At 35.7% G+C, this 22,581-nt stretch overlaps 7 protein-coding genes, 1 long non-coding RNA gene and 1 other non-coding gene across 9 annotated transcripts; 5 read left to right on the top strand and 4 right to left on the bottom strand.

Moving 5' to 3' along the window:
• The first annotated feature begins 1,727 nt into the window (after window positions 1–1,727).
• LOC106342004 (auxin-induced in root cultures protein 12-like) lies at window positions 1,728–2,548 on the top strand. The gene has a single exon (XM_013780776.1). The coding sequence runs from the start codon at window positions 1,764–1,766 to the stop codon at window positions 2,460–2,462; it is 699 nt and encodes a 232-aa protein (XP_013636230.1). The 5' UTR covers window positions 1,728–1,763; the 3' UTR covers window positions 2,463–2,548.
• A 532-nt stretch (window positions 2,549–3,080) lies between these two features.
• Window positions 3,081–4,553, bottom strand: LOC106294121. The gene is made up of 3 exons (XR_001260741.1): window positions 4,195–4,553; window positions 3,790–3,888; window positions 3,081–3,423 (listed from the first exon to the last, which is right to left on the bottom strand). It is a non-coding gene; the product is annotated as an uncharacterized LOC106294121 (long non-coding RNA).
• Window positions 4,554–5,285: 732 nt separating this feature from the next.
• LOC106324774 (ras-related protein RABA5b) lies at window positions 5,286–6,694 on the bottom strand. Its single transcript, XM_013762760.1, has 2 exons — window positions 6,257–6,694; window positions 5,286–5,755 (listed from the first exon to the last, which is right to left on the bottom strand). Exons 1-2 carry the CDS (start codon window positions 6,588–6,590, stop codon window positions 5,448–5,450), a joined length of 642 nt encoding a protein of 213 aa, XP_013618214.1. The 5' UTR covers window positions 6,591–6,694; the 3' UTR covers window positions 5,286–5,447.
• Window positions 6,695–7,351: 657 nt separating this feature from the next.
• LOC106302602 (ylmG homolog protein 1-1, chloroplastic-like) lies at window positions 7,352–8,091 on the top strand. Its single transcript, XM_013739072.1, has one exon. The coding sequence runs from the start codon at window positions 7,352–7,354 to the stop codon at window positions 8,060–8,062; it is 711 nt and encodes a 236-aa protein (XP_013594526.1). The 3' UTR covers window positions 8,063–8,091.
• Window positions 8,092–11,691: 3,600 nt separating this feature from the next.
• LOC106327726 lies at window positions 11,692–12,976 on the bottom strand. The gene is made up of 2 exons (XM_013765964.1): window positions 12,392–12,976; window positions 11,692–11,974 (listed from the first exon to the last, which is right to left on the bottom strand). Exons 1-2 carry the CDS (start codon window positions 12,830–12,832, stop codon window positions 11,912–11,914), a joined length of 504 nt encoding a protein of 167 aa, XP_013621418.1. The 5' UTR covers window positions 12,833–12,976; the 3' UTR covers window positions 11,692–11,911.
• A 3,810-nt stretch (window positions 12,977–16,786) lies between these two features.
• Window positions 16,787–17,459, top strand: LOC106327736 (calmodulin-like protein 3). The gene has a single exon (XM_013765976.1). It carries the CDS (start codon window positions 16,871–16,873, stop codon window positions 17,318–17,320), a length of 450 nt encoding a protein of 149 aa, XP_013621430.1. The 5' UTR covers window positions 16,787–16,870; the 3' UTR covers window positions 17,321–17,459.
• A 215-nt stretch (window positions 17,460–17,674) lies between these two features.
• Window positions 17,675–17,747, top strand: TRNAK-CUU. Its single transcript has one exon. It is a non-coding gene; the product is annotated as a tRNA-Lys (tRNA).
• A 577-nt stretch (window positions 17,748–18,324) lies between these two features.
• On the bottom strand, window positions 18,325–19,662 carry LOC106302538 (peroxisomal membrane protein 13-like). The gene is made up of 5 exons (XM_013739031.1): window positions 19,592–19,662; window positions 19,240–19,446; window positions 19,068–19,161; window positions 18,752–18,962; window positions 18,325–18,651 (listed from the first exon to the last, which is right to left on the bottom strand). The coding sequence occupies exons 1-5, from the start codon at window positions 19,611–19,613 to the stop codon at window positions 18,325–18,327; spliced, it is 861 nt and encodes a 286-aa protein (XP_013594485.1). The 5' UTR covers window positions 19,614–19,662.
• A 196-nt stretch (window positions 19,663–19,858) lies between these two features.
• On the top strand, window positions 19,859–21,766 carry LOC106341773. Its single transcript, XM_013780493.1, has 7 exons — window positions 19,859–20,100; window positions 20,362–20,461; window positions 20,549–20,611; window positions 20,742–20,859; window positions 20,936–21,018; window positions 21,137–21,198; window positions 21,316–21,766. The coding sequence occupies exons 1-7, from the start codon at window positions 19,889–19,891 to the stop codon at window positions 21,425–21,427; spliced, it is 750 nt and encodes a 249-aa protein (XP_013635947.1). The 5' UTR covers window positions 19,859–19,888; the 3' UTR covers window positions 21,428–21,766.
• The last annotated feature ends 815 nt before the right edge of the window (window positions 21,767–22,581 follow it).

Raw genomic sequence — 22,581 nt, 5'->3', positions numbered from 1 at the left:
CGAAAACTATGAAGAAATTTTGTGGAAAATTGGGCTGTATGACAAAGAAAAAAAGCATAATTCACCGAGTAACCAATTCCCCTAACAGTTTTATACACGCCGTTATATTTATATAATAATACAATGTTATCCTGCGCAATCTGATGAAAAATAATTAAAATTCTTAATTATTAACCTCAAAAAATGAATCGTGGCTTACCCGACTTCACATCTTCCTTTTTTTACTTCTTTCGGTAACTTCTTCGCATTCGACAGTTCTCCGGCACCGATTTGCTCCAGAGCGACACATCTGCCTGATTTCCAGATCTTTGTTGACTTCCTCTTCACTATCTCCACTCGCGTCCTCTTCTACTCTTGTGACATCGTCCCCCACCCGACGGCGTTGAAGTTACATCGGCGGATACTAACAAACCGTTCCTATTCCATAAGATTCATTTTCTTCTCTGTTGCCGTCAGATTTATTTATTTTTTCATCACCATAAGTTACTACTTACTAAAATTTGATCGGGGAAGATAATCTTTTTTTGTTCTATTCTACATTACACAGAATAGAAATGAAATGATATATGTTTTAAAATTATATCATTGATATTAATATTGGTTTATACGTTAACAACACTGACACAAGTGGTTTTTTGCTAAATAAACACAACACAAGTGATTTACTAACTCAATTTTAAAATTTCGTTAACCACATCCACACACAAATGATTTTGGTTCACAAGTCCATTCCACTTTTGATTTTTATATGGTATAGTTAACATTATAAAATAGTATATACTATTTCAGCTTTTAATTTTATTCAAAATATTATAACTATATATTGTAGTTTACATTTGGGTTTGAGTTTAGTGATTGGATTTTAGGGTTTATTATTTAGGAATTGGGTAATGTTCAATATTTAGGAGTTGTGAATAGAGTCATAATCTAACTTCGACCATGTGGAATAGAACATTCAATGTATATGTATGTGGTCAATAATATATACTATTTCCGATTTTAATTTTATTCAAAATATTATAACTATATATTATATTTACATTTGTGTTTGGATTTAATGATTGTAATTTAGAGTTTAGTATTTAGGAGTTGGGGTAATGTTTAATATTTAGGAGTTGTGTATGGAGTTATAATCATATACTATTTTGACCATGTGGAATAAAACATTCAGTGCATATGTATGTGGTCAATCAACGTGTGACGTGCATGACTTCTTCTCTTTCATGTGAAATAGTTTCTAGGCACACTTAGCCATATATTATATGGATTACGTGGATACATAAAGAATTTTTTTACCGAGTAATGGCGAAGAGAAAAAGTATAACCGGATGAATTAGGATGTAAATGTTAGTTTCTTCGTTATGTCAAAATCATTGTTATTCACCTAATTTGTCTTCCAAATATTGCTAATACACAAATAAGCCCAAATTTTTAAGATATTATTTTTGAAAAAATGTTAATTCAAAAATGAATTTTGACTGTATAATAAAATTATAATGACAATATTAACACTAAATTCTGTGAGATACTAGAGAGTCCACTTGTAGTCAGTCAACTTCCAAAAGAACACGCACTCTCTCCTTATGTTCTGCCCAAATTCTTCCTTCCCCAAATTCACAACGTGAACGTGACTTTCTTATCTATTGGTCAACTCAACACGTGGCATCATCCTAACGGCCTTGTCACTTTATTACCGTCTTTAGTCTTTACTCTCACTGTCCTTATAAAACAAACGTGTTACATGTCAAAGTGTCTCATAAACCATGGCGTCTCACTCTTCTCTTCTTCTCATCCTAACCGTTGCTCTCTTCGTCTCTATCATCTCACCGGCGACTTCACAAACATGCTCAACACAGAACGTGCTCTCCGCCGAGAAAACTCCGTTCCAGACATGCCTAGACCTCCCCGAACTCGAATCATACCTCCACTACACTTACAACGCCACCAACTCTTCTCTCTCCGTCGCCTTCGTCGCCGCACCATCTCGCTCCGACGGGTGGATCGCTTGGGCTATCAACCCGACGGCGACCACGATGAGCGGCTCTCAGGCGTTCCTCGCCTACGGATCCGGAGCCGGCGCGCCTCCCGTCGTGAAGACGTACAACATCACTGGCCACAATCTCACCGAGGGGAGACTTGCCTTCGACTTTTGGAACCTACGCGCCGAATCTTTAAACGGCGGTAGGATCGCGATTTTCACGACGGTGAAGGTTCCGGCGGGAGCTGGGAGCGTGAATCAGGTGTGGCAGATCGGTGGGAATGTGAAAAACGGTCGTGTTGGAGTGCATCCTTTCAGTCCGCCGAATTTGAACTCTAGAGCCGTGCTGAATTTAACCGGTACGACGAGTACTGGTGGTGGTGGCTCAAAAACTCCGGGGAACGCGGGGTGGATGATGACAAACGTACATTTAGGGGTGAATTTGGGATTTTTGGTTTTGTTGGGGACTATAATTATTTTCTGAAAATCTTTTTTCTAGTAATAATGCAAGCCACCATATAATGTACTGTTTACCTTTTTAGACTTAGAGGCATTTACTTTTTTTTCACCTATCGCATTGTTCTTAGTTATTTATTAGACGGTGTTCTGGACCACTACGGCACTGCTACTAGTCTACTAGTATCATCTTACCTGTTTATGCAACCGTACTTAGAGACCATTTAGGGTTCTAATGAATAAATTAGTAATTAATATTGTGATTTGATTAATTTAGAACCCTTTTTGATAAAATTAATTTTTGGAACGTCCAATGGAATGGAAGAATCTCTCACTGAAGTTCTTAATTTTTTTTTTTTTTTTTTAAGTTTGAAAGATTAGATATCATAACATTAAAGAAAAGCAAACATAAAAATTGAAATAGAAATGACATAAAATCATATTAAAAATACAAATACAAATCGTAAACGAAAAAAAGCCGATTAGTTGAAATATTGATTTGTTCCAAACCTTTGTCATATATTCTCAACCAAATCATTTTCTTAATTGTTGACGAAAGGAAAACCAAAACAATTGAGAAAAACAAAGGAGAAATTGTTCTTTTACACTCGTTTATAAAGAAATGGTAAGGCAAAAACAAGACAAATGGTAAGGCAAAAACAAAATAGAGATTGTTCTTTTACACTCGTTTATAAAGAGAGAAATGAAAATGTTTATAAAGAGAGAAATGACAACGTTTAGAAAGAGAGAAATGACAATGTTTATAAATACAACTTGTTCTTTTACACTCGTTTATAAAGAGAAAGCGTGAGCATGTTTATGAATACAACTTGCAAGTTTACGTTTGTCTTCTTCTTCTTCACATGGAAACACAAAACCAAGACCAACGTACCAACAAGTGTTTCTTTTTGTCTTCTTCTGTCACATGTCTTGCTTTCATCTAAGACCATATTACACTCTGCTGTCTTCATATGTAACATTGGGTCCACCTGCAGAAGAAAGAAGATACCATAAGCAAGCGAGTCAAGAAGATACAATAAGGAAGCAAGACAAGAAGATACAATAAGCAAGTGTGAGAAGAAGCTAACATTGAACTAAACCGTATACTCTGAGACACAAAGACAGGGAACAAGCAATTTCTGTCTGAGTCATTTCAAGCCAACATTGAACTAAACCGTATACTTTAAAGAGACAAACGAAACTAGAGGAAACAAACTAACTAAAGCCATAATTATATTGAAACTCAAACAAACTACAGTTATCCTTATCATACGACCAGCACACAGAAGACAGTGCATTGAAACACAAACTAGACCCATCCTTATCATACAGAGTCTAGAAGAAACAAATTTTACCTTCTAGTGTCGCTCTGAGTAGTACCACAAGTGTTGGGAGGATAGAAACGTTTCCACGAGAACCTTTGTCTCCACAGATACACCTTCTCGAGATCATTCCTGAAACCACAACACAAAAAAAAGAAACGTACAAATTAGTTAAAGGAGAAGAGAATCTCGACAGAGAAAGTGCCTAATCAAATTAATAAACAATGATCAAGAACAAATGTTTGATTAATCGATTCTATACCCAATTAGTGGAGAACAAAACCATAAACAAACTCAACTACTAAGCAATACCCAACGATCTCGATGATGCATGCAAGAACAATACAAGTCTAAACACTGATTTACAACAAACACAACTTCTAAGCAATACCCTAAACGAAATCAGTCAAAAAAAAGGTGAGATCTTTCTTCGCTTACATGGTTGAAGGAGAAATGTTTACAGAGACCCGATATGATCTTCTGCTTCGTCTTTCAATCCATCTTCGACTTCTTCTCTGTCTCTATCTTTCCTTCTTTTTTTGAGGCTTCTCGGTGAAACAAAAAGAATCGTCTTTCAACCCGAGAGAGAGAAGATGAAGTGATCGATCGAGGATCGCCTTTGTAACATCAATCATAACCCCGACGAAGATTGAGAGCAGATCGCCAGAGCAGAATCGAGAGAGAGATTGAGATGGAGGAGGAAGAGAAAGAATGATTTTCGGTCCAATACGCCGACAAAGAGAGAGAGCCATTAATGAGATGTCCAGTAGAAACGTGCCACGTACCGGTTCTTACCAATTCTAAGAGCATGTCCATTGAGAGTTTTAAGAAGGAGTTCACACACTCCCCAAAAAAAAAAATACAATATTGTGAGCTTAATGGACTGGTCTCGTCGGGGTTCATCCTCAAGAGGCGGTTCATCACTGTTTTCGTGGGTCTCACGACACGTGCCGACCCACAATTGGTTACTTTATTAATATATTTTTTTTTAAACAAACAAATAAAAAAATAAAAAAATATAAAAGAAAAACCCATGTGGCAAACTCCACCCCGCATCGCTAATGGGGATGGTCTAAAGCGCCTTCATTTAACACCGGTTCTTCTTCTTTTTATCCTTTTTGATTTATTTTTTTTACACGTTTTCTTTAAAACCTGTGTTTAGAGTCACCGATGGAGGTGCGTGCTCTCAGTAATGGAATGTTTTTGTAGATTCACTCAGATAGATACTTCGGTAAGATCTTTTCTTTTTTGTCATCCGACAACTCTACAAAATATGGGCCTAAAGCCCAACAGCTATAACAGCTTACACGGCCCAATATTTATAAGAAATTAAACACTAGGTGCATATGCCCTTTGATGTCTCAAGTCATCATATCTCTCTGCTACTCAGCTTGTCCCTCGCGTCTTTCAAACTCAAAAAGAAGCTTGCTTTCATGCATATTCACTCTCCTAGATTTATTACTAAAGAAGTATTTGGGTTTCAAATTCATAATTTTACAATTTTCTCTGATTCTGTGAGGCCATTTTGCTCTAACCACTCGACAGAACACAATGCATAGTATAGCGTCAACAGTCAACACAAAACAGACTGCAAGTCTTTTATAAGTCCGAACTGATAAATATAACCTTAATAATGTTTTTTTTTCTCGGATAGAAACAAACAAGACCATGAAAAGAAGATTGTTTTTAAATCATCGGGAGCAACAAGAAGAGCTCTGGGCGCCATCACTGTTGTTAACAAGACTAACCCGGTTAACAGAAAGCTGAGCCTTGTAAGCATCGGAGTTGAGAAGTTTGCGGCTAACATTACTGAAAATCTCTCTGATGACAATCTCAAAGGCCTTGTCTACATTCGTAGCGTCAAGAGCAGATGTCTCCATGAAGAACAATCCTTCTTCCTCCGCAAGAGCTTTCCCTTCTTCCACACTCACAGCTCTTATATCCTCCAAATCACACTTGTTCCCAACTAGCATTTGCGCCACTGCTGTATCACAATGAGCTTACAATAACAAAACAAAAAAACAAAAGTCTTAGGATTCACAAACTTGGTCCAAACACAAATAGAACAGAAACACATTGTAGTCTCAAAGATTCATCACAAAACCAAACAGCATTTTCCTCAGATTATGACTCAAGGTTCTAAAATCGGTCTAGGCGCTCGCCTATACGGCAATTATTTAAAAATCGGTTTAGACTTTAAAAAATCAGCCTAGGAGGCAAATCGAATCTAAACAAAACTATATTTCTTGAGCAACTTTTTTAAAAAAAATCGGTTTAGACATTCAAAAAATCGGTTTAGGTGTCTGCCTAATCAATAAAGCGTCTAATTACAGACTAATGATAAGAGACTTGGTTAATTACGGTAATTACCGTCTAATTAGCATAATCAATCGCCTAATTAGCGTCTACTTACCGTCTAATTACCGCCTAATCAATCGGTTCTAGTCACTATGTTCTAGAAAGAGAGAGAGAGAGGGACAAGGAAAGGAAGGGACTTTACTGTTGAGTTCTTGAAGCCATCGTTTAACGCTCTCGAAAGTGGAGCTTCTGGTGATGTCGTAGACAATGAGAGCACCGAAAGCACCTCTGTAATAAGCAGAAGTGACTGCTCTAAACCTCTCCTGACCAGCAGTGTCCCAGATCTGAGCCTTCACTTCTTTCCCTTCGATCTCCACCAGCTGCGTCTGGAACTCCACTCCGATTGTCGCCTTCGAGTTGGTGTCGAACTCGTCACGAGAGAATCGAGACAGGAGGTTCGATTTTCCGACCGCGGAGTCGCCGATTAGGACAATCTTGAAGAGGTACTCTTCTCCTTGATTGTCTTCCTTACCCATCTTCTTGAAGTTCTTTGGAAGTGATTGTGGATTGTGGAGAGAATTTAGTTTACACAGCTTTGGAAGCTTTGATAAGTGGTAAAGTGGTGACAGACACGCTGCGTGATTGGCGGGGCTTCAAGTCAATAAAAACCCTTTACTCATCATTAATTACGTTTTAAGATGCTAATTATCTAGTTAACGGTCAAAGTTATTTTTAAGGTAATTTACACTTTCCGGACAAATCACCAGTTCCAAATGTTTTTTTTTTGTTGGTCTTGACTTTAAATGAGGATTATTAGTTTTTTGTATTTTAGTGGATTTGTAAATCTTAACAAAATCTAATGTTATTTGTTTTTTTGATAAACAAATAATAACATCCTCAAGACTTTTAAGTTTTGGAGTCTTGACCATTGGCATTGGTAAATATTAAGGTGTAAGTATGTTATGTTATTAATTACGTGATAGTTATGGATGAGTATAGGATTAATTCGATTCATAACTGCTTGCTTTGATTCGATCTTAAGAAATTACACAGACGATGAACTATGTGAAGGCATTTGACATTGAATTGGGCTTACGAGAATTAGGCCCAAAAACGAATTGGTTGTGATAATTGGTACTTATTAATTTTAAACAAGAATAGATATATATTTAATTTAATTCAGACAAAAGTTGTATTTGCTAGGCCCAAATGGCCCAATAGGTAACCCATATACATATATATTTGTCTAAAGATTTGAGTTCAGTGACGACTAAAAGACCTGTGTCTCGAGGCGGAGATGGCCGCGACTACAAATCTTAGTCTCTTCTCTCCTGTATACCTTGCTCCTTCGTTAACTGTAAACCGTAGACGTCTCCATGGCATCAACAAGAGGTCACAAACTCGTATCTTCTTTCCCGCTAAACCCTTCCCTTCTCTATCTATCAAAATCGCTGCATCATCCCCTTCGCCGCCTACCTGTACCCCGCTAACTCCTCTCTATCCCACGACTCGGTCATCCACACTCACCTGGTCGACTCGGTCATCTATCGAGTCGACTCAGTCATCTTCCACCACCGAGTTGACTCGGTCTCTCGCCACTCTGGCGGCATTAGCAATCGCTCTAGCCAGAGCCTTAGCCCATAAACTCTCTCTCACAGCTCACACATCAGCAATACAATTATCTCTCCAAACCGGCGGGACTGTCTTCTTCGCGTCGCTCCGGGAATGGCCGCCGGGGTATTTGATCACGCCGCAGACGGTGGTAGCGGTGGTGATGAAGAAGTGGGTAGATATATACAGTGATGTATTGATGCTTAGGTTGTTGCTGACTTGGTTCCCTAATCTCCCTTGGGAGAGACAGCCTTTGTCAGCCATTCGAGATATGTGTGATCCTTACTTGAATCTCTTCGGAAACATCGTTCCTCCTATCTTCGGCGAGGATCTCAGTCCCATGCTTGCTTTGGCTGTTCTTGGTACACTCGGATCAATTCTTGACGTAAGCACGTGATAAAAGGAGAATCCTTTGATCAGTGAGAAGAACACCATCGGTTTCTTGCTGGTCAAGTTTTTGAAAAGTTTTTTGTTTTGAAACATTCTAAGAATCTATGAATGGGAAAGTTTGCTTTTTTTTAATTGGGAAAACTAGATCTCGATCCACGCAACAACGCGGGTTTTTGTTTTCATTTATTTTTATATAAATATTTTGTTTTCAATTCTAATTTGGTATATATTATAATATATATGTGTCTATCAATTTTTAAAACATAATAAGTTTACTGTATATTTTTCATTGAATAGATTGTTTCAAACTTTCACATGTATTTGTATCTTCTTCTATATATATATATTTTCGGATTATTATTTCATTATGAAAATCGTAACTATATATATAAAGATTAGTAAAATATTGTTTTATTGTCAAGATATTGTAACATTTCACAAATTTATAAAGTTTTTAAAAAATTAAACTTTTCGCTTCATAGATTTATATGATCGAGTAAATAATTAAACATTTAGTTTTTGTTTATTTTTTTTAAAATAAACTATATGGTTTAAAATTTGTTTTCATTGGTTTTTTTTTTACAACAAACATTTACAGACTCATATAGACTTTGTAAACCAGATCGGTAACTCTGCATCCATGTGAACGACGAAAGACGGTTGTTTCCTAGCACTATGTGCTAAACTATCCGCCTTTAAATTATTTGTCCGAGGTACTTGAACGATTTCTGAGCCGAGGAAGCTTCTTTTCAAAAGCTTGATGTCTTCCAGGTAACTATCAAATGTTTCGAAAGACTGTTGTTTTCATTGGTTTAAGGTAGTAAAGATTAATCATTGTTAGATAGTATGATTTTTGTAATTTTAAAAACATCTTTATAATTTTAAAATTTAATATCGACAAATATTTAAATATTTAGCATATAGAGTTATAGTATTACAACATTAAATTATATCTATTTAATTTATACTATCTATAAATCCAATTGATTATCTATTGTTTAAATCCAATTATTGATAGCCCAATAAAAATTTCTCTTGTAGGCCCAAAATTTAAATGATAAGATTAGATATTAAATGTAACATGACTTTTTAGGAATAGGTCCATTAGGTCCATTTTTTAAAAAATCACACATGAATCAAAGTTGTGACTTCTATTTTAATATATAAGATTGTTTTTAGAGCAAAAAAAATGATAACTATGTCCCTTTAGACTAATCTTATATACTTTATGTTCTATTAGGCTAATTATTTTCAAAATGGCAATAATGCCCTTAAAATTGTAATTTTTAAATATAATAAATAATGAGTTCAATCAAGCGGGATCGATCGATCCGAAATTATAAGGTGGAACAGATCGATCGATCATGATCATTATGCAGAACAAAAAAAAACGCAGAGCATATACTGATCAACCTGGTCCATTTCGCTCGATCGGCAAAAGTCGATTTCATACAGATCCACCGATCTCGAATTATCGACCGATCCATCTCGTGTCCAGGTAAGTATTCCAAATCGATTTTCTAGTTTTCTTCGGTTATATCCGGTTTGATTCCCACTTGATTTGAACCGACCAAACACGATTTCAACTTTTTAAACTCGATTTCTTTGAGATGAAACCCATAATTTCTCATCTCCTTCACGAACAAAGGGGAGAAAAATCAAAGTCTCAAGTTCATAAACCCTAACTCACTCAATTTCACACTGATTTTGTAGAAATAATGTGAAAATAATGTGAAAATTTTGTGAACAATCAATAGAATATAGAAGACGGTGTGAGAAGAAGGTTACCACGTTTTTTTTTCGTTTTTGTTTTGTTTTGTTTTTTTTTTAAAAAACCGATTTTTTCAAAATATGAAAGTGAATATTCCCAAATATTTTGTTTCCATATTTTTAGGAACTGATTTTTTTTCCCGTAGAATACAACCAATCTATAGAAATCGGTTTCTACAGGTTTTTAGAATTATAGTAATGTGTAGATTTTGATTTCTACATGTTTTAGATTTACAGTAAATCTGTAGAAGTCGGTTTCTACGTGTTTTAGATTTATATTAATGTGTAGATTTTGATTTCTAAATATTTTAGATCGGTAGGTTAAGCGCGGAATGTGTATTCTAAATAGTTTTAGAATACTCTTATTTACGTAGATCACGTATTCTAAACATTGTGGATTCAATAAAAAAATGAATTTCGTTTTCTACTTCGTAGAATGTCATTTCTACTTTATTTAGAACAAAATCTGAAAGTTATGATTTAAACATTTTTAGAACTAAAAAAAATACCACTAAGTTCATATAGGTATTTTATCAATAGTTACTATTTTTCCAAAAAAAATTAGTTTGTAAAATTATTTATTAAATTCATTTTCAAAAACATTAAATGGTATTATAGGTAAAAATGACACAAAATAGATATTAGTCTAAAATGACATATTTATTATTTTTTGCTCAAAAAAAATAATTTTCCCTTTTTTTTTGTTTCTAGGAAAACAGAAAATTTTATACTAGTTGTTTGAGACTAATTAAAAACCGTTATTTTCTAGCAAACCTATTACCAGTGTTGTGCCAAGGATTTTAGGGTCCTAAAGCAAATTTTAAAAATAAATTTATTTTTAATTATATTAAAAATAAAATTTTAATATAGTATATCATTTTCATCAAATATCCAAGTTTAAAATTATAAAAGAATAAGTTTATTAAGTAAATATGATATAATTATATCAAGGAAGCAAATAGTTGAATTCAGAAGGTAAATTAATCGAACTCTCGTGAAATTCTTTTTTCAAAATAAGTCTAAATCACTAAATTAATTATTTTAAATTTTAGAGCCCCCAAATAAAGTTACATTAATCGGGGTTTGAGACGAATGTAGTTTTCAATATACCGTAGGCATGCCTCTGCCTATTACAAAAGTTTGATAACAAAAGATAGAAATTTAGTTACACTGAAGGGATAATGCGGTCAACGCCAAGGATAAATGGTCGCTTGGCAAGAACGCATACACATGGTTGACCGAGCGTCTTAATGGCAGTGCAACATAGCTCGTTCGGAGACAATGTGCTAAACGGCACCACTGATGGCCTTAGTGGTAGTCCATATATAACCTGTACATATAGTAGTAGGATAGTGCGAGGAGAATGGTCGCATGAGTAACCTAATGGAGTTGGGATAGATAGATCATGAAACTTGGGGTTTATTGTTTTAGGTTTTTCTTCCTTTTTGAAACTAGTTTTCATTTTCGATGCAATTATTTATATTGTAAGTAACTTGCATATTCAGAACAAGAAATTTACCTCTTATTTCACTCAACTTATCTCTAATTTATTTAGTTTATATCTTTAATTTGAGGAGGAAATGTGTTATACATAAGAGATGAGTTTGGAGAAAATATATACTTCAGCCTCGTTGAGCTGTTTCACTCACCCCTCTCGGCGGATCTGGAGCTTCTGGTGCGGAGTTCCCTAGGAGAGTCGATGCTCTGGTGCCTCGTTCATCGTCGGTGTTCAATCTCGGTTTTGAGGACGACTGGGAGGCGACGGCGGTGGCTGGTTAGTCATCGTACACCGGCCGATGTAACCTCCGATTTACCCATTTGGGACGAAATGAGTATATAATATTATTAAAAAATTAAAAAAAAAAAAAAAAAAACTGATCCATTCTTTTACCATCTCTCAAAAAACAAGTAGATATTGTTCTTTTTATCTTACTTTTCTCAGTTCAGTCCCTCACAAATATGAACCTTGAGTTTTTTTTTTTTTAATGATTTGAGACCAAAAAGGTTAAAAATCTTCAAGAATTGATGAGAGCATCTGTCTATCTTTCTTGTATAATATTATAACAACATTCCTTTCAAATTCCGGCTAAATAACATCTCTCCCGAGAGTTTGATCTACTTGATACAATGGAAATACAGATGACTGAACCTGCAAAAGAACATTGAATACAATCTGATTAGTAAATCTGATCACTCCAAAAACTTTCAGAAACCATCTTTCCTAGTTTCAATGTTTTCTGATGTCATGTTTCTAACAGTTCCTCTGCTGATCAAATTAAAAAACGTTAAATCAATTTGATACATTCTTAATTTGTGGCAAGCCTGAAACTTGTGAGTCTACAACAAGGCACATTTCGACATCAAAAACTATGCACACATACGTTCCCGTTATCTTCATTTTTGTAGATATTATTTTGAAAAAAAATTCAACAAGTTTAAATTGTTCAAATAATACTTCTCCTATTTTCAACATATATTTTGCCTATTGCTAATCAATAAACTTCAAAAAGTACTCAGTTCTACAAATTAATCCACGTGAGATGCAGATATGCTCATGATTGCTTACCTTGTTTTCACCACGAACAGCTACACAATCCCTAGGCGTCTCGAACAAAGACAACGAGTATTGCTTGCGAACTACGCCAACGTCAAAAACAATAAGACCGGAGCTAGGTTCTTCGACTCGTATCCCTTTAACCGGAAACCAAAGGAACAGATCTTGCGCCAAGATTCCCGACAAGTCCCTGATCTCACCGTAACCTATCGTCCCCGTAATATTCTCGTCATAATGCAGCTCCGTCTCGTATTTAGCATCGCACGACTGATTCAAATAAACCAAGAACCGTCCCGTTTCACCGTTGAATCTAAAATCTTTCACGCCTTTAGGAAATATCCCCAACGGCAACCCGTTCTCCTGGAGGATCTCATAGATAGTCTCGTCGTCCGAGATTACTAGGGCAGGGATGGTGAAAACGAAACAAAGAAGAAGAACAACACGAATCATCATTGCTTCTCTAGTCCCCTACGCGTTTTCTTCTTATTATCAGGAGATTTATTTCCTAAACCAAGAATGTTTTTATTGGCAAGAAGAAGAAGACGACGACATGTTTTGTTGACAGCTTGAAACAGAGTGGATTGCTTATTTTTGGTCAAATTATTGATGGCGGAATGCTTCTATTTATCAATATAGCAACCAATGAGTGAGAGCCACGTGGGTTTTGCCCCACCAATGAAATGTCGTTTAATGTAGGTGTTTTTGAGTTTTTCGTTAAAAGTTTGTGTTCTTATTAGCCATCTAAGGTATGATTGGAAATAGGTGGACCGTACCACATGGCATCATATATTATATATAGACAGACATGGATGAGGAAGTATACTGCATGACAAGTTGACTCAAAGCCGACAAACATGTACGACCACATGGGTCTCCCACATTGACCAGATATCCATCTGACTCGACCAAATCTGTATAGAAATATCTTTGTAAGAACCTGAGGATTCTTTTAGTTACAACCATCACATTAACATAGTTTTGATTGTGTCTTAAAAGGCGAGGCTCATTACTCATAGCTTGTTTTGACTAGTAATTATTTGCATGACATATTCTATTCAATAAGTTTGACTTTTAAAGTTCAAGACTTCAAGTAATATGGATCCTTATCTATGTACATATCACTAATATATTCTCAATATTTCATAATCTAGATTATATTACATGGTCATCCAAGTCATGGATCTTAATCACCATCTTAAACTAAACATCTCACCATCCGGAGTTGATGGCCTAGTGGCATTATCAGTTGTGTGACTGTGTTCTAAACCATGCAGTGAGTGCTCAAAAGTGGTCTTCTTAACCTCTTTGTCTAGAAAAACAACCATAAAAACCTAAACAACCTAGTGTCTCACCAGCTTAAACTAATTAATCCCTATTTTAATCACCATTTAAGTATTTAACTAATAATCCCTCCTACCTCTGAATCACCTAAGTCCTCAGCAAAATGACTAAGAAGGCTATAAAATATGTCCTAATTATTGGACTGATTTTTTTTTTTATTGAAAAATAATTGGACTGATTTTGCGTTACTGTTTCATTGAGATGCGGAATATATTTGGGCAGTGACTTCTTCCGAAGCTAAGCTGGAGACAGATTTCGACTTCATGGTCAGGGGAGGGTTAGAGACAAAGTCGTATTATTATGTATTAATTGATTGGACTGTAAAACTCATTTTAACAAAAATAAAGCAACCAGATATTTTATGAATGGGAAATGATTGTCAATTTCCGGTAAAACTTTTTTGGATATATATAGGATAAAATCTGTTTAGACAGAGACACAAAAGAATACAAAGAACATGCCTTTTTCAAAATAAAATAAAATACAAAGAACATTCAACACATCACATAATCACTGTTATCATCAAGTTATCAACCGAATATTGACCATTCCTTCAACATATTGTCCAAACAAAACAAATATATAAACGAGGTGATCAATTAGTTAAGACTTTTATTAGTTTAGGTTTGGATGGCCAAGAGGCAAGGGTTGAGGCGATCGACAGAGATGCGGCAATCCGAAAGTAATAGTGTACGTATTAGTTTAGGTTTGTGTCTTAAAAGCCTCAGGCCATGATTATCGCTGTAATTAATAGGGTTTTTTAAAAGTTAAAACAAATTAGTGCGTGGACCTCAGCAAAATTTTTAAAGTCGGTGGCAGAAACAACAAAATAAAGATCGAGTGTGGAGGGTTTTTTGCACTGTTCGCGGGTTCCACCGACATGTGGCATCCCGTGATTGGTTCACTTTTAAAATTTTTTTTTTTAGACAAAAGAAAATTGCCTAAGAAACCGTGAACGGTTTCGGGGTTAATTATGCTCTTGTTACACATGCGACAATTAGATATTTTTATGCAACGACTTTATGGTGTTCTTTATTTCACTATAAAAGTTCTTAAAAGTGACTAGTTTATGTAACAAATATATATACCGTATGATCTTTTTTGTAGAGATGTCAGAATCTATCACGATCAGAGACTATTATGATATGAATAAAACTATTTTCGCCTTTGCTTTCTCCTTATGCCAATTCACTCACAGTGACACTAGAGTTTACCTCGGTAGAAAGAATGCAATTAGGGGTGGGCACGGAACGGATATCTGGAATTTTAAAGATATCCGTGATCGGATCCGTTCCCTACGAATAATCGATTTTTTGATTCGATTTGATTCGTAACTTTTCGGATATCCAGTGTTCCGGATATCCACAAATATCCGAATTTTTGCCGGATATCCGATTCGATCCGTAAAAAATAATAAAAAATTAAAAAATAAAAGAAAAAAGAAGAAATCTGATATAAAATAATAATATTTCATTACAATTTCTTTAAAAATTATGTACTTTTAAAAAATTTAATAACTAAATAATTAATTTAGTGAATAAAAACATTATAAAACTTATATAGAGATATAAATTATATATATTATATACTTTTATAAACATGTATACATGTATATGTATATAACGGATCGAATCGGATATCCGTTTTTAAAAATATTAGTATTTGTGATTTGCTTCGTCTTTGACGGATATTGAATTTTAGTATTTGCTTTGATTCGTTAAGTTATGGATATCCGGATTTTTCGAATCGAAACGAATAACAGATCGAATCAAAATTTACGGATATTTTGTCCACCCCTAAATGCAATATGGTATAAATGAAAAAAAAAATTAAGTGGCATAGTCAAAGTTATTCGAAATATTGTTTTACTTGTGCAAGCCATTTAATTTCATGGTTTGACTAAAACATCATTTATAGTTATTAATAATTTTAAACATAAGATCTAAATTTCAAATCTTTGGAAACTTAGATTACTATCAAGTATCAACTATAAAAAATCAATTGAGAGAAAGCTTACAAAATATTTAAGCATGGTACATCGATTTTCATAAGATGGCTGAAAATTATACAGTTATATGTAAATTTTCATAAAACATGTATAATTATGGGTTAACATATGTGTATGTAATGTTCTCATGATTTGTGATAGTGTACTAATCTGCGTCTACAACTTCTTCAAAGTTTTGAACTTTTTGTAATTGTGGTAAAGAACTTGCTTGTTTAAACGATTCGATGATTCAAAATATGAAAATGTTGTTTTATTGATTTCATATTCGCTGATTCTTGTTCCAAAAAAGATGGGTTCTTTATCAGGCTTAGAGATTATGGTGTTGTATCTAATGGTTTGTAAGGAGTTTGGAAAATTCAAGGAGGTTAGTGAACACATTGTATCGAATTGTGGTTACATGCTGTTGAGTTTTAGTGTCTCTATAGCTCAGTTTGGCCAAGAAGTTTAGGTATAGTTAGCATAGATTATGAGAAGAGAGCATATAAAATGTTGTGCTTCGTCAGAACAGGAAGGAGATTCTTTTTACAACCCATATAATCAACCTTCTCTGTTTCAGTATACTTTGGGTTACAAGGCCAGACCTTAACTATTGTAAACGCCATTTCTCTCTTTTTAAAACAAAAAGGGTTCAAGTGACTTTTTATATGTTTGAAATAGCGTGGTGTTCAAGTTGACCATTATATTATATAAGCTCAGTTACAATAAATAACATATTATATGGATCATACAAAAACTTTAAAATTATTGAACAAGCACTGATAAATACTTTGAATAAAATTATGTTTCTATAACTTTCCTAACCATAAATTTGTGAGTTTTTTAAAGATTCAACCTGAAATGCCTATCCTAACGGAAAACTGTTTGGAGATGTGTGTACATTCCGTGTGTATCTATAAATAGACTTATTCTAACAGGACAAAAAACTTATTATTAGACAAGTTCAACAGAAAACTGGTGCAGATAACGATCACAGTTGTAACGAATTTACTAAAACTGGCAACCACTCCTTTTCTTTAAGAACCAGTCCTTCTTCCCTTCTCTTGTCCTAATATCTTCTTTTTCTCTATCAACTCATCTTGTGACGTTTGTTCTCATTCATTATCTCTTCAAAGCTTCTTCTAACTAACAAATCCAATATTAAGATGGATCAAGCAGAGCTTTGCCGGATATTCCAAATGTTCGACAAGAACGGCGACGGAAAAATCACCAAACAAGAGCTGAATGATTCATTGAAGAATCTTGGAATCTACATCCCAGAGCAAGAGCTGGTGCAGATGATTGAGAAGATTGATCTCAACGGTGATGGGTACGTGGACAGCGAGGAGTTTGGAGGGCTGTTCGAGACGATCATGGAGGAGAGAGATGAGGAGGAGGACATGAGAGAGGCTTTCAATGTGTTTGATCAGAACAGGGACGGGTTCATCACGGTGGAAGAGCTGAGATCTGTGTTAGCTTCCTTGGGGCTCAAGCAAGGAAGAACGCTAGATGAATGCAAGAGGATGATTGGCAAAGTTGATGTTGATGGAGATGGGATGGTGGATTTCAAGGAGTTTAAGAAGATGATGAAAGCTGGTGGATTTGCCGCCTTGTGATCAAAACTTGTAAAAGAAGCCCATTTTAGGGTTAGGGTTTGTGACCCAAAATCAAATCATTGTTTTATTCTTCGGAATGATTAGGGCAAAAACCTCGAAAGAGAATTAATAAATGGATTTGCAAAGATAACAGAACTTTGTGAGCTTCGTTTGAATTCTTCTTCACAAATATTGTTGATGAACTTGCTTTGAAACATAACCATGTCCACGGATCTGATTTTTTTTTATTATTTGTAATATTTGGTTGTGATGCACTTTGCTTGTTAATTACTAGTTTTACGTATCTTGCCATGCAACAGAACTTTGAATCGTTTGACTAGCTTTGTAAACTGACGTCGTTCATAGAGCAACAAGGCCCGTCTAGCTCAGTTGGTAGAGCGCAAGGCTCTTAACCTTGTGGTCGTGGGTTCGAGCCCCACGGTGGGCGCATTTATTTTTCATTTTTTTGTGATTTTTGAAGCTTAGATATACAAGTACTGTACTTGACAGCCATTCCCCTCCTCCGTAATGTAAACATGGATTACGAATTAATTACGCGACCAAGTCAGTAGATTAAGCTCCACAATTCAGTATTTCACTATTTCTTCCAGAAGTCGGTAACCAATTAACAGAACCGGTTCAGTGTATTGCATGTTACCCAACCAGGTAATAAACCAAATCGATCAGAGCAACAACTAACGTCTTCCGTTGCTTGTGATGAAAGATGGGAAACACCGATTGTTTCCTGTTGGACCAGGAAGAAAGTTCAGAGAAAAGGCTTGGCCATTGGGGCTCAGTGGCTCCTCAAATACTTTAAGAATCGTTAATAAAATGGGTAAAACCAAGTCCATAGAACACACAGCACAGGTGGGGATGGATCAGAAAAGAGTAAAGATATGAATTCTAGGATAGACAAACATCAGGTTCTAGTACCTACCACTTGTCTTTCTATTCCTAACCAACTGATGATTCTCATAGTGTATTCATAGCAGTGTTGAAGAATTTGGGTTAATGAAAGAAGTAACTTAGTTACCCCATACACTGTCCCAACCACCACCTGGTGCAGCAGCAGCAGCAGCAGCAGCAGCAGCTTTAGTCCCCTCGACGCAGTTCTGGTTTCCATGGGGCTGGTGAGGTAAAGCGATTCCATTAGGCCCTTGTGGCTGCTGCTGCATCTTACTAGGCTTTGCCTTCACCCCAAGCAAACGCAATACAAATCTTGCTAATTCTCCATACAACATACCACCACGATCACATAGCTGAAGAAGAGCAGACATCAACATATGAAAAGCCTGTGTGTTCTGGTCAATCAGCATCGCCACACGCCCAAAGAAACTCACAGCACCTTGCAACTGTCACCAAGCAAAAACACAAACACTTCAACGTTATAAAACTTATCAACCTCTTTGGTTTCTTAAAACATTACAAAACATAAAAAGAATGAACCCATACCACGCGGAGAAAAGATATCCAGAAGCCTGGTGGAGTTGGAGGTTGATTATTAGGGTCGTTAGGATCTTGACCACCATAAGGACTCATCCCCATCCCCATACCATAACCACCATACATACCTGAACTTCTATAGAGACCACCACCACCACCACCACCACCATAGACTCCTCTACTATACATGCTACCACCACCATACATTCCACCCCCATACCTAGGGTTCATACCTAGGTTTGAACCATAGCCTGCGTTTCACGTAACAAAAGAATTAAGCTTATCTCCTCTCAATAATAAAAAAAAAATAAACATCTACACATACATTCCACGCCCATATAAAGAACCATACCCACCTAGTCCCGAACCATATGCACCCGAGCCATACCTAGGGTTCAGACCTAGGTTTGAACCATAACCTGCATCACACGCAACAAAAGAAAGTAACCTCATCTCCTCTCAATAATTAAAAAAAAAACAATAACATGTACACATACCACCATAGGCCTGCTGCTGCTGGCGAGGTCTAATAGGTAGAGGCCTACTCAGTTGATTCATATTAGCAGGTGTATGAGCCCTATCAGCAGTGCCAGAAGCTTCAACTGAATCAGCAGTGGTGGTATTCGAAGGAGGCCTGAAAGGCTTAGGAGGACCAGACGTGTTGTTGTTTCCTGCTCGTTCCAAAGGTTTAGGAGGTCTTCTGCCTATAGCAACACCAAGTTGATGTATAATGTGAACTATAAACGATGCGTCTCCCACAAGACAAACGAAACCCTAAAAAAAACCACAACTTAAAAAAAAGCGGTAAAACAGAGAATCTCATCGAACCGATCAGAAGGATCAACTAACCTGATGGATGAGACGTAGCCATAACCGAGAGACGACTCAAGAACGGCCAACCTCAAGAGCGTAGAGACGCAGGGAGAGAAAGAGAGGAGGGAGCTTTAAAAGTTAAAAACAGAGTATCTTTCTTCTTTTAGGTTTATTATATTTTAGACCCTATAGTTCTGATCTTTACCGGAAAAGCCTCGAAATAACTAAAATTACAATAAAACCCGAAAAAAGGATAAAGATGAAAATTGAAAAAAATGATATATATTTTAATAAACAAAAAGATTCCGTTTTTCGAGAGATTTGGGTAATTTGATGGCGGCGAGCTCGAATCCGACAGAAGGGTCATCGGCGGCGGAGAAGATATCGTCTTCGGCAGCGGCGGCTACGAATGGTGGTGCTGTGAATTCGGTGGAGAATGGTGGGATGGATAATTCAGAGACGATAAGCGCGCTGAGGCATAATCCAGGGATCTCTGTTGATTGGACTCTTGAGGAGCAATCCTTATTGGAAGATTTGCTCGCCAAGTACTCTCTCTCTCTCTCTACATGTATTTTCTATATGTCTCTTCGTTTTAGATTTGAAGTTTGTGTCTTTTGTTATTTATATCTTACGGTGTAGAGAAGCAGTGATCTTTGGATGTGTTAAAAGTTCAGTTTTTGAATGTAGTTTTAAAGGTTGGATGATATGTTTCAGGTTGAATGGTATCATTGGTTTAGAGTTGTTGTGTTTGTAGCCTTTTGTCAAAACCTTGTCGCTCTTTTTTTACTGATTCGTGTTTTATACAGGTATGCCTCACAGCCTACAATAGTTCGCTATGCCAAGATTGCGATGAAGATGAAGGATAAAACCGTTAGAGATGTTGCTCTCCGCTGTAGATGGATGACTGTATGTTTCTGCGAGTTTTTTTCTTAGCTCGTGAGTGTGCACTGACTTGTTTTTTCTTACCTCCGTGACATTGCTTTTGGATTGCAGAAGAAGGAAAACGGGAAGCGTCGGAAAGAAGACCATTCCTCAAGGAAGAGCAAAGATAAGAAAGCATGTGGATTTTGATTACAAATAAAAAAAAATAAAGATAGTTGATGCACAGACCATAGATCAAGCTTTTGATTGGGGTCCTTTTAACGTGTTTTGCATCTGTCTTATGATGCATAATCTCTTTTGGCAGGAAAAAACTACGGATTCTCCAGCCAAGTCCTTGTCTCATTTGAATGTGCATCCTAATGGTCCTTCTTACGCTCCTCCTATGATGCCTATAGACACTGATGATGGCGTTTCATATAAAGGTATGATTTGTCCAAGTACCTAGTTTTTATTTTTCTTTTTTTCTTTTGAAACATGAGTGTCTTGTCTCCTTTGCAGCTATTGGTGGTGTGAGTGGAGATCTTCTCGAACAAAATGCTCAGATGTTCAACCAAGTTTCTACAAATTTCTCTGCTTTCCAGGTGAATGCCACTTCCATATTTTTTTTTCATCATGTAGAGCTCTATACTCTCCACTAGTTTTGTTTGGACTTGATTTTGCTTCGTTGACTTCTCAGAGATTCTTTTCTTCACGTTGCAGATACATGAGAACGTCAATATCTTGTGCAAAGCTCGGGACAACATCCTCTCAATCTTGAACGAGTAATACCTTTATATCCTACATCTATAGATCATTCCTAAGTCATTAGCATTCCTATTGTAATGTGTAAAACTCAAAACCTTTGCTTGTTTTGCTGATTGAACAATTGTTTGTTGCAGCTTGAATGACATGCCTGAGGTTATGAAGCAGATGCCGCCTCTTCCGGTGAAGGTGAACCAAGACCTTGCGAATTCGATCCTCCCTCGCCCGCCCCATCAAATGAAGTCTTGATGGATCTTGTAGAGCCGATTGATGGTTGATTCTTGTTAAAGAAGAAAAGGAAATAAATGGCAGGATGTAGAGAGTGTCCACTGGTAATGATGATAGAAACACGGGTTTTGTCCTGATTCAGTAGAGTTACTACTAGTCTCCTTTGAAATTTCAGACGTTTCTCAATATTCTTAGCAAACGGTCAGGGTTGTATTGTCGTTTAGGATGTGAATAGATTTCAATTGTTTATGGTAAAGATAGACAAAGTGCAATTGTTATACAACCTCTCTTTAGAACAAAACGAATGTACTTGTTAATTTCTGAAATGAGAGAAAAAAGACTAATGTATTTGTAACACAACATGGAAAGTCTTGTTGGTAGCGTAAAGAGGAGGTTATTAGTAAAAAAAAGAGCAAAGTTTGTCGAGATTTGTGGGTCTTCTTTAGATCACAAAGTTTTGAGGAAATATAAATAAAGGAATGCGTTTTTATTTTCAGTAGTCCCATGAGTCATTGTCATGCACCGACGGAATCGGATAGTTTGCATTCCATACGTGTTTTGTTGGTTATTAGTTGCCGATCGTTCCATACTTGTTTTGTTGGTTATTAGTTGCCGATTGGTACAAGCTTACTTTTAGGGCTAAGCATTTTATCGGTTATATTTGATTCGAGTTGTTATTCGCCTCTACTCTACTCGATTCGATTTTTTCGGATATCAGTAAGTTTTCGAAGTACTAAAACTCAATATCCGTTTGAGATGGATACTAAAAAAATACTAAAAAAATTGCAAATACTAAAAAAATTAGAGATGAATATTCGTTACGCTCCACTTTATAAAACTATATATATATATACTAGGTGATTCTCGCGTGTTCATGCACGCGTATAAATATTTATAATAATTAGTTAATATTTTATTTATAAGTTAAATGATTTTATAATTATTATGTATAATTTATATTAGTTCTATTATGTTCTCTTAATTAGATATATGGTTTTGTATATGTAACATCTAGTCGATTTAGTCATCGTATATTAGTTTGCATTTACTTATTTAAATTCAAACATGATATTTTTTGTTCTAAATAGATTAAAATTTTGATTAGATTTGATAAAATTTATTAAGATTATGTAAAACATATTTTCTTAGAATAAAATAGATAAAATAAACTAAAG

The sequence above is a fragment of the Brassica oleracea genome, chromosome C1 (genome assembly GCF_000695525.1).
Source record: "Brassica oleracea var. oleracea cultivar TO1000 chromosome C1, BOL, whole genome shotgun sequence".
Lineage (NCBI taxonomy): Eukaryota > Viridiplantae > Streptophyta > Magnoliopsida > Brassicales > Brassicaceae > Brassica > Brassica oleracea.
This window is presented reverse-complemented; position numbering and strand designations above follow the sequence as displayed.